A 16201-nucleotide genomic window follows, 5' to 3' on the forward strand; every position below is an offset into this window, starting at 1 on the left:
TCTGAATTTTTTTGAATAAACTGCTTATAACATAAAAAGAATATTTATTTAACCTAATCTCCCACTGTAATAAACTTAAGACCACATTAATAGCAACTATCAATAAAATATCAACCTTTTGAGACACAAAAATACATATAAAATTGCAGCAAGTTACAGCACTATTATCTATCAGTTACGCGCCATTGGCATGTATACATGCCAATGGCGCGGGCAACTATCCATTTTTTTTAATCTCTCGTTTATGATTAGGGATGTAGTTAGCTGAATAATGTAACTTATCGAGTTCATTTATGTATTAGGTAATCAAATTTGAAAACTGCTAAATAGGTATCTATAATATCTATATAGGTATATAAAAAATCTGTAGATTTTAGTGATATTATTTATACACTTTCATATTCTTAAAATAGTTGCCTTGTATTTGTAAAATGTCACATGAAACTTAAAAATATAAAAAATCAACAATCGTATTTATTTATTATGCTCATTAACAGCCTTGTAATTGAAAAAGGTTACGTGAAACTTAAAAATATATAAAAATCAACAATTGTACCTATAAAACATTATGCTCACTAACAGTCTTGGAATTGTAAAATTTAAAACTAAATTGTATATTATCTATAATTATTATCAATAACAAAAATTTCTGATGTTGATAGTAACCTACAAAAATATTTTATAATTATCTAGAATGCGCAATAGTTCTTCTGTACTATAAACCTCTTCACTCGCCATTTTTGCAATTATAATGTAGGTACTAGATAAAATATTTTTTGCAACTTCCCCGCATTTAAAAACACGGCACGCGCTTACGACGTCACGAGTTTACCTTTTTTCTCAGAGACTAAGGTTATATATATACTTTTTAATAGTTATTACAAAAAATAAGCGAGTCATTTAGCTGAAGTTTTAATATTACTTGAATTACACTACATCACTAGTAGGCATGTATACATGCCATTGGCGCGAGAGAACATGCTTTTTTAGCCGATATTTAAGTTGTTTTTATCAATCAAATATTAGAATAACTATATTGCAATTTTGTTCACTGTGTACAATTATGTAATAACTGGGTATTCAGTTCTTAAGATACATCAATAAAACACGTGAAAGTAATGATTTAATGTGTTTATTTTGTTTTTCTCTGTGATCTGTTTCTTGGCATCTATAGATGTCGGTGGCGCACAGGGCACGCTTGCGCATGACATCTATACATGCCATTGGCGTTCAAAAGGTTAATAAACACTGACAAATAATGTTTTTCCGTAAGGGTACTATTATCAACAGTATCAACACTATTTTCGCTTTGGAAACTGTTTTCGTTTTCCATTTTGAACAAATAACACGAACGTCCGCCTGCCTTGAAATCTTTTCCTCAACTAAAATATTGCCGCGCGCCCGCACACGTCAATATTATTGACAATACCCCTGCCTCCCCCGATATTGACGTGACAAAATCAGAATTTCTGGATAATCTACAATATTATTGAACAATACCGCAATACAGGTCGCACACACACAATATTATTGACAATACGTACTTTATTGACAATATTATTGAGTGTGTGCGGCTAGCCTTAGACTCAAGGTTTTTTTGTAAACAGCCAAAAGTTGCAGAACGTGTTTTGAAGATGTTTGTTTACATATTTTTCTTTAATGGCATTTTTTATTTATTAATTTATTTATATAATGTTTTATTATACACATTGAAGAGCCTAGGTTTACATACATTTTTAGTAATATGCGTACAATGGGCGGTCTTATCACACAATGGTGAATTCTTCCAGACAACCTTTGGATGAATTATTTAAAAAAAAGAAAAACAGATAATGCGTATGTGTGTTAGAATTTTTTATTATTGTTTTTCAGTGATGTATGCGATTCAGTCCATATCTCATAGGTACTCTCTAAATTAAAATCATAAAATATAAAGTAAAATATTTTTATTTAACACATTATATTAGGTACTTAAATACCTATATTAAAATGTAAAACATTATCATAATAACATACTTCTCTTCAGTAACAATAACAGTTAAGGCACAGTAATGATTTTGGCAAATAACGGTACAAGTTGTTACATTTCAATTATTATTTATTTTAAAGAAATAACCAACTTTATTGATTGATAAAATACATAAAATAAAGTACAATTTTGCTGACACACAAATGGAATCTGATACATAATATTACTTTTTATTATTTTCCAGAAATGTACAGAATACAATATGTACATTTTTAGAAAACAATAACAATTGATTTTGATTAAGTATATTGAGTAAAATTAACAAAACTTAATAAAATTGTATTTACAAAAATATTAGAGACTAGCTGTATTGCAGGTTACTGAAACATTAAAAATTAATATCTAAGTAATTGATTGACTGATTTTGTTTTAAAAGTACTTACATCAAAAACTAATTAATTTTACTTATAATTACTTCATTATACACATAAAATACTCAAAAAACCCACTCCACGTCAAAAATATATCTAAAATCATTTTGTCGAATCTTATACATTAAATTATACGTTACTATGTATGTATGTTATAAAATTATTACAATATAATTAGGTACGTTTTTTTACAAAACAAGTGATATGTCACCTTGATCCCAAAGACAAATCGAATGTACATAATTATGTATAAGAATAATATGTATAGAAAAAATGCATTATTGTATATAGGTATAAATAAGTTCACTTATGAAAACAGTGTTAAGTTTATCGTATTTTTTAGTATGGCTTTCCGTCGATGAACGCCTTATAAACTCACATCATAAGCAAAGAATACATGAATTCTACAAGTAATTTGAGGTATTATTCACTGTTGCCCCTGTTAAAACTACTACAAATGTAATACTGAGTGTACTTGATTTTATATTAATATTATATTATAAAGAATTTTAATTTTAATACATAATAAATGGTGGTTAAATAAATACATTTTATTACATGTGGTTAAATACATTTTATATCACATGATACTCAAGGCAAACTCTAAATCAAAGAGAGAATGAAAGAAAAGTATTAATTACAGTACTCATAATGTGTTTGAGTAAATTCATAAAGACATTATTATTTTCAAGTAATTCTGTGGGCCGATCCCGGCGGCACTGCAATGCCGGGCCGACCCGTGACGGGAGTGGAGCGAGCCCCGAACATCCCATCAGTTTACAAAAATCAGTTTAATATACTGGTCCCTCAGTGAGGGAACTTTCAGATATTAAGCTGAAAAGAACAGATACTACACTTTGATCTTAGCCAAAAGGCCGAGAAGCGATGCCGAACTGTAGAAAACCGGCGAGGGTCATTCATTCGCGGAGAATCTTAACACCGCGATTCAGAAAATGACGTCACGGCACAGTGACATCTATCGGAGCGCCGCGGAACTACTCAGGCAACAATGTCACAACCGAACCAAAACTAGTTTGACACAAGCTAAAGAAACACTTCGCAGTTGGGAACAGTGAATGAATACTTAAATGCAACGTAAATTGGTATAACATACTCACATTACGTCTTCACAACCATTCTATATTTAATACTTACATTTTTAATGACTTCTTAATTACAATACATTTCCTTCAACTGTTTCCTAAGGATCTTACCGGCGGGATTCTTAGGGATTTCATTAACAAACTGCACTTGTTTAATCTTCTTGTAGATTGTGACTTTGTTGTTAACATGTTCTAATATTTCTTCTTCTTTAATAGTTTGTCCCGGTTGAGGTACGATGAATGCTTTGGGAACCTCGCCTGAGATTGGGTCTGGTATACCCAGGACGGCACAGTCAAGGATTTTCGGATGTGTTCGTAATACCATTTCTAATTCTGCTGGTGGTACTTGGAATCCTTTTACCTGGAATGATAATTATTTTTGTATTGTAAAAACTATTAGGTGTTTACCTTATACATAGTTTATTGATATTAATATTGGTTGGACAGTTGGTAGATTTTACGGTTCTAGTAGGTAAAAAATACTAAAGACTCTTTGTTAAATATGTATAACTAATTTAGTATATCTCACGAAAGTTATAATAAACGTTGCTAGTTATTGTCCACATTTTTATGTGCCACTTTCTGAATGCTTATAACCTGTCTACACATTTTTACTTATGGGTTTTAATATCATTGGGTAAGGCCCATTTGTTTTGTTACAGTGCACAATCACATTATGGCATCTCCTCTTTGTACTTTCTCCGTGGATATTATGGTTTAAAGTTAGTTTTCATTAGGTAATTTTATTACAACTTTCATGAGACATACTAAATCAATTATTATGTTATCAGCTTTCTTATTAGCAGCGCAACAATCGCCCCAACGTGTGTCGCAGAATGCTGCTCATGAATATGAGCCTCTAGCATGGCTTGAAACTAGTCGAGTTCCTCGTCAAACAATTACGTGAGTAACCCGAAAACATAATAATTGATTCATTAGGTAATGTGCTTAACTTAATTCATATTTTCAATAAATTACATACCTTTATAAGTTCCTTCAGCCTGTCAGTGACATATAAATACTTGTTCTCGTCGTATCGTCCAATGTCTCCAGTTTTGTACCAGCCATCTTCTGTCAACACCTCCTTGGTTGCCTCGTCGTTTTCATAGTAACTCGTCATTAGGTTTGGACCACGGTACCAGATTTCACCTTCCTGGAAATTATAATAAAAAACATAAGACACCTTATATACTTACATAATTAATATGTACGTAATAAAACTAAAGAAGATTCGTAGTAACTGGCGGGCCTTTATCCTACTCCCATGGGAGGCAGGCGTGAAGTTATGTATGTATGAATTTTGTTCCCAGACGATGGCCCAAGTTTTCAAGATCAAATAAGCCAACAAAATGTACCCAACAATACTGAGCACCGCACTGAATGTTTTAAACATAATAACGGCTAGCGCCATTTACTTATAAATTTAATCTAACTATGAATTTAGGAGCATAATTATTGTAGAATTCGTTTTATAGATAAATTAAATTAAATATCCGTTGTAACGGGGATTATTAATACGGAATTTATAACATATTTATGAATTGTGGCCTTTCAACTTTACCTTTCAACTTTATACTATGCTTTCGAGGAATAAAATAAAATGTATAAGTTTATGTAACGATTCCTACCATACATGTTTAAATCTATACATATAATAAAATCGTAGAAAAGTGCTGTCTGTACATTGAAAATAAAAATAAAAAAAATAGCAGGGGTTATTGTTATGTCGATGTCGAACCCAAAAATGTAATTAACTTTTTTTTTGTCTGTTTGTCTGTTTGTCTGTTCGTCTGTGCGCGCTAATCTCAGAAACGGCTGATCCGAGTTGGATGCGGTTTTCACGAATATATTGTGGGATGCTTAAATTTACATTTAGTGTTTGTTTCATGTCAATCGGTTCATAAATAAAAAAGTTATGTCAAATTAAAGAATCACGTCGAACATTCTATGCTTATACCATTAATCTCCGCAACTATTTGACGGATTTGGTTGAAATTTGGTACAGATATAGTTTAGAACCTTAGAAAGGACATAGATATATTTTTATTTCAAAAATCAAAAAATAAAAATAAGAAATAAATTATTTATAAATAATTCTATGTCGATCGTTACACGACTTCGGTTCATGTTATTGTTTTAATTTATCGAAAAAAAGTAAATAAATAGTAAAAAGGTATGAAAAAAATAATATCAATATAATAAAACATTTAGTACAAAGAAAATGCTCTAACGGAGTATAGATAATTCTATGTCGATCGTTACACGACTTCGGTTCATGTTATTGTTTTAATTCATCGAAAAAAGTAAATAAATAGTAAAAAGGTATGAAAAAAATAATATCAATATAATTAAACTTTTAGTACAAAGAAAATGCCCGAACGGAGTATAAATAAATAATCCAAGTTGTCTTTATCCTCGATAGATAGCGTTGGGATCGAAATAGATCGCGCTATGGTTTCGTTACATTCATTTGGTTGGGTATCGGCCGAGCGCTTCGGTACTATCGTAGAAAAAGTGTATTATCAGTCGTATGATTATTTGTCTGTAGTGGTCCTGCTGTTTCGTATATTCTAAATTGGTTTCGTTGTATTTGTCAATTAATAAGTTTGTTTTCCTGGTTTTTTGGTTAAACTATTTAACGTAGGTTTAGTTTGATATCGATTATTAGTAGTTACTGTAGTTAGTTTTTTTAATAAAATAAGTCTATTTTTTTTTAATTAGATTAGATTTAAGTCGTTTCTTTTAAATTATTTAGTTTAAGCTTGGTTATTATAGCATAGAGGATAGGTTGTAATATAGTTTCTTTTTTAATTGTTATAAATTCGTAATTCGTAGCTTTCTTTAGTTTTAAGTTAGTTTAAGTCCGTTTTTAAACTATTTTTTCAATGCCCTAAGTGAGTATACATCTATTAAATTCAAACGCAGAGCTCATTATGTTGATTTTTGAAGAGTTCCCTGGAATATCTTCCACATCTCATTTTTGAAGAGATCCCGCGAGATCGGGAACTATGTGTTAAAACCAAAAATTTGCCGGAAGTCACTATTCCACGCGAACGAAGTCGCGGGCAAAAGCTAGTATCCTAATATAAACTTTAAACACTAGACTATAAAGATGATACTTGCCTCTCCCGGTCCCAAAGCCTCTTTAGTTTTCAAGTCAACAATCTTCACTTCGCTGTTACCCAATATGTGTCCAACCGAAGCATGGTTCGAATCATCATTCTTACCCACTGAAATAGCTCCGTTGGTCTCCGTCAAACCGTAGCCTTGGCGGAATACAATGTTTTTCTGAAAAGATATATAGTTTAAAATTAAATTTCTCAGTATTAGCACGGAGTCTGGCATTGTGCCTATTATACCTATGGCAATAGGCTCACCCCCTATTACATGCGACTTATAACGCAAATGGTGAAAAGGGGTGCATTGTATAGTGGAATTACGTGCCGTATGTCCGATGTGGACCGATGTCTACCCCGTCGGGGATAAAAGGCGTGACGTTGAAATATTATAATTTAAAATTAACTAGGATTGTTCACATTTTAACGATGTTAGCCCTGCACTAGGAATTTAGTTCGTGCCACATCATTCACATTACAATAGGTGCTACTGTATTTTGCTCACCAGATGGCGCCTCTGAACCTCTGAACATAAACCTCTCGTTATTCGTCCAATAGGGAATTAGCTAGTGTCACACCATTTATTTTTCAATATGTAATGGACCAAAAAACCTCTGGTGACCAAATATATAGCAGCCCCTATTATGATGCATACAACAATTTGTGGATTACAAAGAATTGTTCCTTGGCGCAATCGAACCCGCAACACATTGCGGAACAGCCAATCGTTTAGCCACTGAACTAATACTGAATTTGATTCTAAATAAAATATACCAACCAAAGCATAATAACTACAAGTCACTACATTTTATCAAATAGATTGTACCTAAGCACACAGATTGTGTTATTAGATTCTATTACAGTTGAACATACCCTTGGTCATATATACCTATCTAATATTATCTAACAATCTGTAATATTTATCAAGACCCAGATACAAGGGCACAATGAACTTTAGTACATAGCGTTGTAAGATAATAATAGTGTTAATTAATAAGATAATAAGAATGGTATAATGTAGTTAATTAGCTCATAATCATGATCATCATTAATCAACAGTCTATAGGTGGCCACTGGTGACCAAAATCCTCTTCTCACACGGACGTTTGAGCATTAATCACCACCCTTGCTCAATGTGGATTGGCGATTTCAGACCACCACAGATGGGGATCTGTGGTGGTCTGAAATCGCCAATACGGCTGATGCCGACCAGGAGCTGCGGACTACGGATTGCCGGAGCTCCGGCTCGAATAGCAGGTGTAGGAATGGGATGGTTTTTAGTCAGTAAAAGTCTGATAACTCCCTCTCACCTCGCTCAAGACGACAGAAGTCATTGGATGATTTTCCCACTCAAAAAAAACCCTTATATTATTGTACAACTTTATGCATTTATTTTAGTTGCTGCATTATCGTTTATAATAATAAAACTTATTATCTTGTTTAAATTGGTCGTAAACAGGCATTAAAAATATTTAAGACCAGGCTTTGTGTGTTGTAGATAAGTGACAAAACTACAAATAATACCTACCTATCATTGTCTGGCTTATTTGTGAAGGGAAGTCTTTTTTTATCATAAATCGGCTTAACCTGCCGCTATTGTTGTATGCACATAAATGGCTTGCAAAAAGTTTTAAATACTCAAATCATATACTGTTGCCTTTGTAAAACAATAGAGTTATATTATATAAGTGATATGCCAAGCAATGATTTATAATATTTTCATTCTCCTTCGAGTGAAGAATTTAATTTATAAATGGGTATAATTTTAATTATTATTGTTTAATAAGTGCTGCAGAGGCTAAAGGTGGATGTATGTAGACTACGCTTATACATGCAATTAAAAAATCTCTTTCCTTAAGCTTTAATAAAATAATACCAAGACTCATATACCTATTAATTTTATAACAGCAAGCAATTGTAATTTAACCCTTATGTCTATGTCATCAAAATTTATAATAATACAGTTACTTAAGAATGCGGCTTTTGCACTTACAATTTGCGGTCAAGGCAAGGCATTGCTTCCTATATACCTACTTGTAAGTAAACACTGTAATATGATATTTAACTCTGAATGAACAGAACGATATTGTTTTGACTGTAAAAAAGTAATAGGTTGTAGTGTTGTTTTTATGGAATAGGGAGCAGTCTAGCGGATGGATCACCTGATGGTAAGCATTTGGCGCCGCCAATTTTTATCAGGTCATTTGGCGCCGCCAAATCCTTGAGTGAGGCGAAAGGGAGAGTCAGGCTCTTACTGACTAAAAACCACTCCGTTCCTACTCCTGCTCTTCGAGCAGAAGCCCCTGTAAGCCCGCTGGGTAATCCGCAGTTGGTGGATTGGCACCGCCCATGGACACTGGAGGAGAACTCAGAAGGTTGCCGACCTTCTGAGAGATCAAGGATTTAAGGGTCGGGGACGGGGAGAGGCAGGCTTGGGGGCTTCTAGTAAAGTAATTGCATGGAACTTACATTTTTCTTTATAACAGCTTCGGCGTCTCCCTTGGAGATGGGCGCAGCACCGCTTACAATACCGTATACTGACTCCAAGTGCTTGGGAGTGACTGCTGGATGTTTGCCCAGGAACACCACTGTAATTTATAGTGAAATGATTAAAAAAATGAAACTAGTTAAGATGTAAAAAAATAGATGTTTAGAATTTAATATTCGAAATGGGACGACTTTTGGCCACTATGTCGCCTGGTAATAAGCGATTATGCGACCTACGATGGAGCACACCTATCCATAAACAATTTCTATTGCCGATTTTCTCTAATTGCCTTTATTGTCGCAGAAAGTGTTTTGTTTCGAATGAAGGTTTGAGCAGTTTCATTAGGTTTTAAATTTTAAATTGCCCAATAGGCTCAAAAAGTACGAGTTCAACAGTCGAAGAGATTTAATTAAGTAACTATGCTAGACAATAATTGTATTTGCACAGTAAAAGGGGGGGTTACCAAAACTTATAATTGTCAATTTGCAGTTTCATTTATTAGGGTAATTTTGTAATAAAAATAATAAACATTTTGCCTTACCCATAGGTGGTACCAAGAACAGAACTTCAGCTCTATGTTGCACGAGCGTCTGAAGAAATAGTTCAGGTTTGAAGTACGGCATGGTGACCAATTTGCACCCCAGCGCCAACTGGTTCATCATCAGTACATTGAAACCGAATATGTGGAAGAATGGCAGAATTCCTGGTAACACTGCTTGGTTGGTGGCTAAAAACAAAATCAATTTTAGTATGGTCCACAGTTAAAAAGGATAGCCTATTATGTTAACAGCTGATTTTTAACTATCCAAAAATGTGTTAGTCCTCCTTCAAACTCTCGTATAGGTAAAAGATACAATAGAAAATACATTGTGTCTCGCGTGGATCCGCGTTTTGGCACACGACGGGTCAAAGTCAAAATCCAGTCATAAGCCATAATGAAATCATAAATACGTACTTTTAAACAATAAACAAAGAAATAAATAATAGCCTGTCAGTCTATCCGTCAGTGAAGCTAGGTGCCCGTTCCTAAGCGGGTTAAGCGAAATTACTACATACTTTATGAATGGTGTCTTAGAATAAAGACAATTAAGTTTCATTTGAAATAGAATCTGTAGAACACTTACCAGTAGTTTCTTTAATAGCAATAATATCTGGGTCCGCAATCTGTTGGTTCATAGCCACAACACTTTCATGGGTCAATACAACACCTTTAGGAAACCCTGTAGTTCCACTTGAAAAGGGTAATATAGCCAGATCTTTTGGACCTCTCTTCACAGCCTTTAAACAATTCGTGTCCAAACTAAAGTCTTGAGCAAACTCCGAAAACTTGATAGTACCCTCAGGTAGATCCTCATTGTCTATTAAAATTACTGGTATGTTTAGCTTAAGTTCTGTGAGCGCTTGTTTGATGTTTGCGTAAGATATTTTCGATGTAATCACTGCTTTACATTTTACCAATTCGATTTGACGTTTCAGTTCCTCTGTAAAGAAAGTTTATTTACATGTCGTGTGTCGTGGTGGCCCGGAGGTTGAAGACCGCTTCTCATGAATGAGAAGAAGATCTCACGTTATTATTTGATGAGGAACTCGTCTAGTTTCAAGCTATGCTAGAGGGCGTTAGGAGGGATTCCAAACAGGATGGCTCAACTCGAATCGCCAGTATCAGCGCGATAGTAGCCATGTCGTGTGTCGCGGAATGCTGGTCATGAATTTGAGAATATAGCATGGTTTGAAACTAGTCGAGTTCCACCTCAAATAATTACGTGAATAAGCCGAAAAACACAACAATTAATTTAGTATGTCTCACGAGAGTTACAATATAAAAAAAACACATCTCCTTCGTCCATCACTTCTTCCCTATTTCATAACTTAGGTAGGTACGTACCAGCAGTATAAACAGGATTCATCGTACTGGCGATGCAGCCAGCCTGTAACACGCCCAACACCGTGACAGGATATTCGGGTGTATTTGGCAACACTATAGCTATCTTGTCATCATTCTGCAGTTTTAACTTCGTCCGCAAAGAAGCGGCGAAAGCTATAGACATTTTGTGCGTTTGCGCATAAGTGTAACCGCGGCCTGTCACTGCGCATACCTGTAAAGAAGAATAAAATTGTAGTTCATGTTTAGATTGAAATCTATAGTGTCATTAGTATATTTTTATTAATTAAATATAGTAAAATAAACAATATAATTTTCATGATATAACAATACCTACACAATACAAATTTAAAAATTAAACTCTTTATGGTTGAAAAGCCTAGGTTTGCTTTCTATATGCATTAAGGCAATCGTTGTCTTAAATAAAGTTTTTTTTTATTATTTAATTACATTATACTAATATTCTAAAGGGTGTACCAACAAGAACGCAAGATTTAAATTTTAAATAAAACGCAGATATTTTTAAAAAAATCGTGAAAGCTTTATGATATCGTAAAGTAGAGAGGATGAGGTTATCTATGGAACAATACATCGGGCAGATGGCTGCCGCTGGTTTGCTAAAACATACGCGATCTTTCAATGAAATTTTCAATGATTGTTTTGCATAAATGCTGCGGTATTTCATTAGTACAGCGTCCAATTTCCTTTTTAAGGCTTGAGTCGTCGTCGGCTTATTCGCATAAACCATCGACTTTAAGAAACCCCAAAGAAAAAAGTCTAATGTTGATAAATAACATGATCTAGGCGGCCAATTCTGGTCTCCAAAACGTGAAATAACACGACCGGGACATGTCTGATGCAGCAATTCAATTGTTTCTCTGGTTGTATGACATGTGGCGCCATTTTATTGAAAACACATGCCCTCCAAATCCATTTCTTCAATTCGAGGTACGAATAGACTGGTTATCATTTTACGATACCGAACACCATGATTGACTGTTTGCGCTTGACCTGCCTCATTTTCAATCGTGTAGTGCTCCATTTTTACTAACCTCGTACCTTATACTAATAAAAAATAACACGTGTTCAAATGTCAAACAATGAAACTTCGAATGCCGCCAAATTTAAATCTTGCGTTCTTATTGGGACACCCGTTATATTTACATGATTTTTTGTTGCTTTTTAATACAGAATTCATGAAGTAGATAGGTAGGTATAAATGGGTAGGTAGGTAGGTAGGTAGGTAGGTAGGTAGGTAGGTGATTTCAAACTAGCCTTTTCGTGATAAAAGTAACAGAACCAGTTTATATATTTACTAATTGGTTTTTAATAACTTGTTATGCTGATAAGACATTTCACTGAATTGATATCAGTTAACAAATTAATTTAATAACGAATAACTTTGAATTTAATCTATGTTTCCAAAGACGTCGGCAATTGTAGAGATACATTTTATCAAAGGGCAAAGTTTTTCTTTTTTTTATGAAGAAAACAAACAGTTGTTTGTTATTTTATCTCCAGTCAGTAACACCTTTTATCTTATTTTTTATTTTATCAGTTATCTGTAAGAATTTACATGGATAATACTGCAATTGCGGTATAGATTAGTCATCCCACTTTTTCCTAAGAAGTTAGAATAAAAAAAAGTTATTTAACAACAATAAATTGAAAATAGAATAGAAAGACCCTGGCTGGTTAGATTTTTATACCTATCATAATATTATTAGTTTAAACATAAGATGTAATTAAAATAAAAATCTTAAAAAAAGTATGAATGACAATGAAGCCTATCTAACATTATATACTAAGTAATTTCTAAATAAACAAATAGTCATAGATAAAATTGTGGTTTTGATAGCCTAATTCTTGAGGAGGTTAAAATGTTATCTAAATTCACACTGCTATATTTAAGTATGGTAGGATAGTAGGTAATGAATACATAATATATGTAAAGGTTTGCAAAATTGATGGCTGTTAAAAATTATAATAGTATTTTTACATTAACGAAACTGGTACGTCTAGTAACTAAAGTCCTTTTTATAGGATTTTAGTTTTTACATGGGACTTTATAGTCAATACAAATGGTGAGAAGTGGGTATACATTGTACAGTGACATTACATGCCATAATGTGCAGATGTGCCTATTCCTACCCATTAGGGGATACAATATGTTGCATATATTTAATTTTTATGTCAAAGAAACTCAATATAATAGTGATTATAACAATAACATTCACACATAAAGTAACATCTGCATAATTTAATATTGGCAAACGTACTAAGCCATATTAGTTACCTATTAGGTAATAGGTTTTAAATTCAAATTAAAAAAATCTAATAAGTATCTTATGATTAGATAGCTATATGTACATAATTACTTTTAAGATTATGAATAAATTTAATAAAAACAAACTACTTAGTGAATGTATGATATACATTACACCTATTTCTGCGATTATTGATTTTCCCATTAAAATCATAAGCCTAATTTACTATAGAAATCCTCTTTAAATAAAACTTCTTCATAAATATTAAATCTTCAGTAATTGAAATTGAATTAATACAAAATTAATAGATTAGATATTGATAATTAGAATTAGGGATAATAATATTTTGATAAACTAAGTCGATCTGTAATTGTTGTTTTTTTTTTGTAGCTACAAAAGATTAATGTTTTAATACCAAGCAAAGTAATTTGGCATCAATTTATTAATTAAGACAACATAAGCTAAATTTCTTAATCCATACCTAAATCCCTTCTACATTATTTTTTATGTTTTTGTAAGTAAACAGAAACTAACTATAATATATTTTTATTTTATAATAACTATCAAGTAGCCCAGAGTAGAGAGAGTAGGATAGGCGACATCACATGTCCATCAGGGACTCGAAACTAGTAGAGCTTTTACACAATATATTTACATTAGTAAGCCGTTATTTTTAGTTCCTTAAGTATGATTATTTTTTTATTAGTTATGAATATTTATAAGCATTTTAACCAATGTCATAGTGCTTAATTACATATCTAGTTAATTATGATTAGATCCTCTTAATTTGTACTTCAAACTTAGTGTCATCAGAATTTAATTTTTATTTCCACCTCTTGATAATTACGAGGTCTAAAAAAATAGCCATAATATATAAAATAAAATAGGGAGAAAATAAAAATACTCACAGTAGCAGTTTTGTCTGGCCATCTATCCAAGTTCTGCCAAACAAAGTCATTTGCTGTGTAACTGTTGACTTGAATATCTTTGAACGCGGAAGTCAGAACTTTTTCTGGGGCATTGGAACTCTTTGGTCTAATCGCAATAGACACAAAACCACTCTTCTGCTTGTTTAGTACCTTTAGTACTTTGCTCCTTACAGCACTGGCCATCTTTGGACTTTAGATTCAGCTGCAAAAGATAACAATTTATTTAGCACATCAAAATTAAATGCTAATATGAGTAACAACAAACACAACTATGTTCTAACTTAATTCTAAACGTGTTGCGAATATAAAACATACAAGTCTGCATTTAAATAAAGAACAACATGCTATTTATTTTTAAAATGACGCACAAACTTTTTATTTTAATATTAAGAGAAACAAATGAAAGCATTTAAGATTCCGGCTAATCTCGTAAGGTTGTGTAGGAATTTAATTTATTCAAAACGACATCATAATATTATCATTCCTCTGAGCGACGAGAAACCTGATTTTCTTGAACAAATCACGTTCAACTTTTTGTGGAAATAATTCTTAAAGTAACCAGTCATAACTAAGGCACTTGTGTAATTCGGATAATACATGCTTACGTAAAGAAAACAAAAATATAAACTTAAATTGTTTACGTTACGTGAAAAGTAATCAAATAAAATATTTACAACGCTCCCCACGTACCGTCTCACACAGCTATTACACTCGAGCCTTCGTAGGCAACTGAGTAAAGTAAATTGCAATACTAATTATTTGTAGTACTATTCACGTCCAACACATACACACATTTATTGTTATATTCGATAATAGCAAACTCAGTTTACTTCTCAATCTTCGTATCCTTGGACTTTGAAACTATGAAGCATTATTACTACTACAAGCGGGCTTTCACTTTGTTTTCCAAGATAAGTTAAAAAAATTAAAACCACGTAAACACGAAAAAATGTAAGCGCTAGTATATACGCCTATTGCACGAGAGAGAAAGAGAGATCGGATTATTTCAAACTTATTCCGCTGTAGTATTCAAATTGGTAGTTGTATACGTTAACAGCTGGTTGTCGCTTCAATTTACGCAGTTGCCTGAGAATTGGTCATTACGTTAAAAAAAAATATAGTCATAGTAACAGGACAATTAAAAAAATTACATCTATAAAGCAAAATATATAACTTATTATGTATGTCATAAAATGTAAATTATGTATTTTGCAATATCATAGTATCAAATAAATGCGTCATTGTAATGGGGCAGGCAGAGCGTGGGCACTCTTGCAAATTTTATTTAACTCGGTGAATTAACAACTTGTAGTCAGTCAGACTTATTGCCAGTTTATCTGTATTATTAGTGTAGGTGTGTAGTTCAATTTAGTCATATTTTACTTACCAATGAGTTGCAGCTGACAGCAAACTGTTAACCATAAACTTTTATGTACCGAAGAAGTGAGCGCTAGGTACCTACTGAGAATTAACATAATATACTTTAGCCAGGAATCGTATTTGTTTGGCAGACACTCAACTACAACTACTCAATTACTAAATTAATATATGGATTTCAGGACCCAGGATATATCTTTAAAATTCATAATACATTTTATTGCCATACCTAGTTCAAGATAAAAGCAACTATGTAATGATAGGTGTGGGATAATGGGATTATAAGAGAATATAAGTTTTACGTTTTTTATATGCAGGCGACTGACTGGGGCAGTTAGATGTCCGCTATATTTAGGCGGGAGTACAATACGGTTAACGTAACTTGGCGAGTCTGAACTTCGTACAGAAGGTTCAAAGTTGCGCAGCAAGTCTTTATGGTGGTATGAGGCGACGTGCTCGGCGGCGATCTAGGCTAGAGATTGACCTTATCTAAATACAATAGGCCCTTTATCGATGAAATATCAAAATGGATATTTTAAAAAATATTGCAGTAGGTAAGTTTTCTTCACGAATGTACCCAGTGCCGGCGTAGGGGCCACTGACACCCTGGGCGAAAATATTGTGGCGCCCACTTGAGGG

The 16201-nt window shown here is 33.0% G+C and overlaps 1 protein-coding gene and 1 non-coding gene across 4 annotated transcripts; both read right to left on the bottom strand.

Moving 5' to 3' along the window:
- Positions 1-1937: 1937 nt before the first annotated feature.
- LOC118267820 (uncharacterized) lies at positions 1938-15063 on the bottom strand. 3 transcript variants are annotated; one of them, XM_050694060.1, is made up of 9 exons: positions 14876-15063; positions 14165-14387; positions 10993-11203; positions 10232-10588; positions 9649-9834; positions 9089-9207; positions 6627-6791; positions 4486-4656; positions 1938-3864 (listed from the first exon to the last, which is right to left on the bottom strand). In XM_050694060.1, the coding sequence occupies exons 2-9, from the start codon at positions 14366-14368 to the stop codon at positions 3571-3573; spliced, it is 1707 nt and encodes a 568-aa protein (XP_050550017.1). In that variant the 5' UTR covers positions 14369-14387; positions 14876-15063; the 3' UTR covers positions 1938-3570. The 3 variants fall into 3 exon arrangements, with proteins under 3 accessions (XP_050550017.1, XP_050550018.1, XP_050550019.1); XM_050694061.1 differs by having other exon boundaries at positions 4486-4652; positions 6623-6791; XM_050694062.1 differs by lacking the exon at positions 14876-15063 and adding an exon at positions 14688-14819 and having other exon boundaries at positions 4486-4652; positions 6623-6791.
- Positions 3095-3287, bottom strand: LOC118268022 (U2 spliceosomal RNA). The gene has a single exon (XR_004783000.2). It is a non-coding gene; the product is annotated as a U2 spliceosomal RNA (small nuclear RNA).
- Positions 15064-16201: the final 1138 nt, after the last annotated feature.

The sequence above is a fragment of the Spodoptera frugiperda genome, chromosome 6, assembly GCF_023101765.2.
Source record: "Spodoptera frugiperda isolate SF20-4 chromosome 6, AGI-APGP_CSIRO_Sfru_2.0, whole genome shotgun sequence".
Taxonomy (NCBI): domain Eukaryota; kingdom Metazoa; phylum Arthropoda; class Insecta; order Lepidoptera; family Noctuidae; genus Spodoptera; species Spodoptera frugiperda.

Bases quoted from the DNA above. Each gene is read 5' to 3' on its own strand.
- LOC118267820 (XM_050694060.1), bottom strand. From the start codon at position 14,368: ATGGCCAGTGCTGTAAGGAGCAAAGTACTAAAGGTACTAAACAAGCAG. The intron at 9,208-9,648 runs GTAAGGCAAAAT...TATAAATTACAG, and splicing joins GTTCTTGGTACCACCTATGG to TGGTGTTCCTGGGCAAACAT. The intron at 4,657-6,626 runs GCAAGTATCATC...TATAATTTCCAG, and splicing joins AGGCTTTGGGACCGGGAGAG to GAAGGTGAAATCTGGTACCG.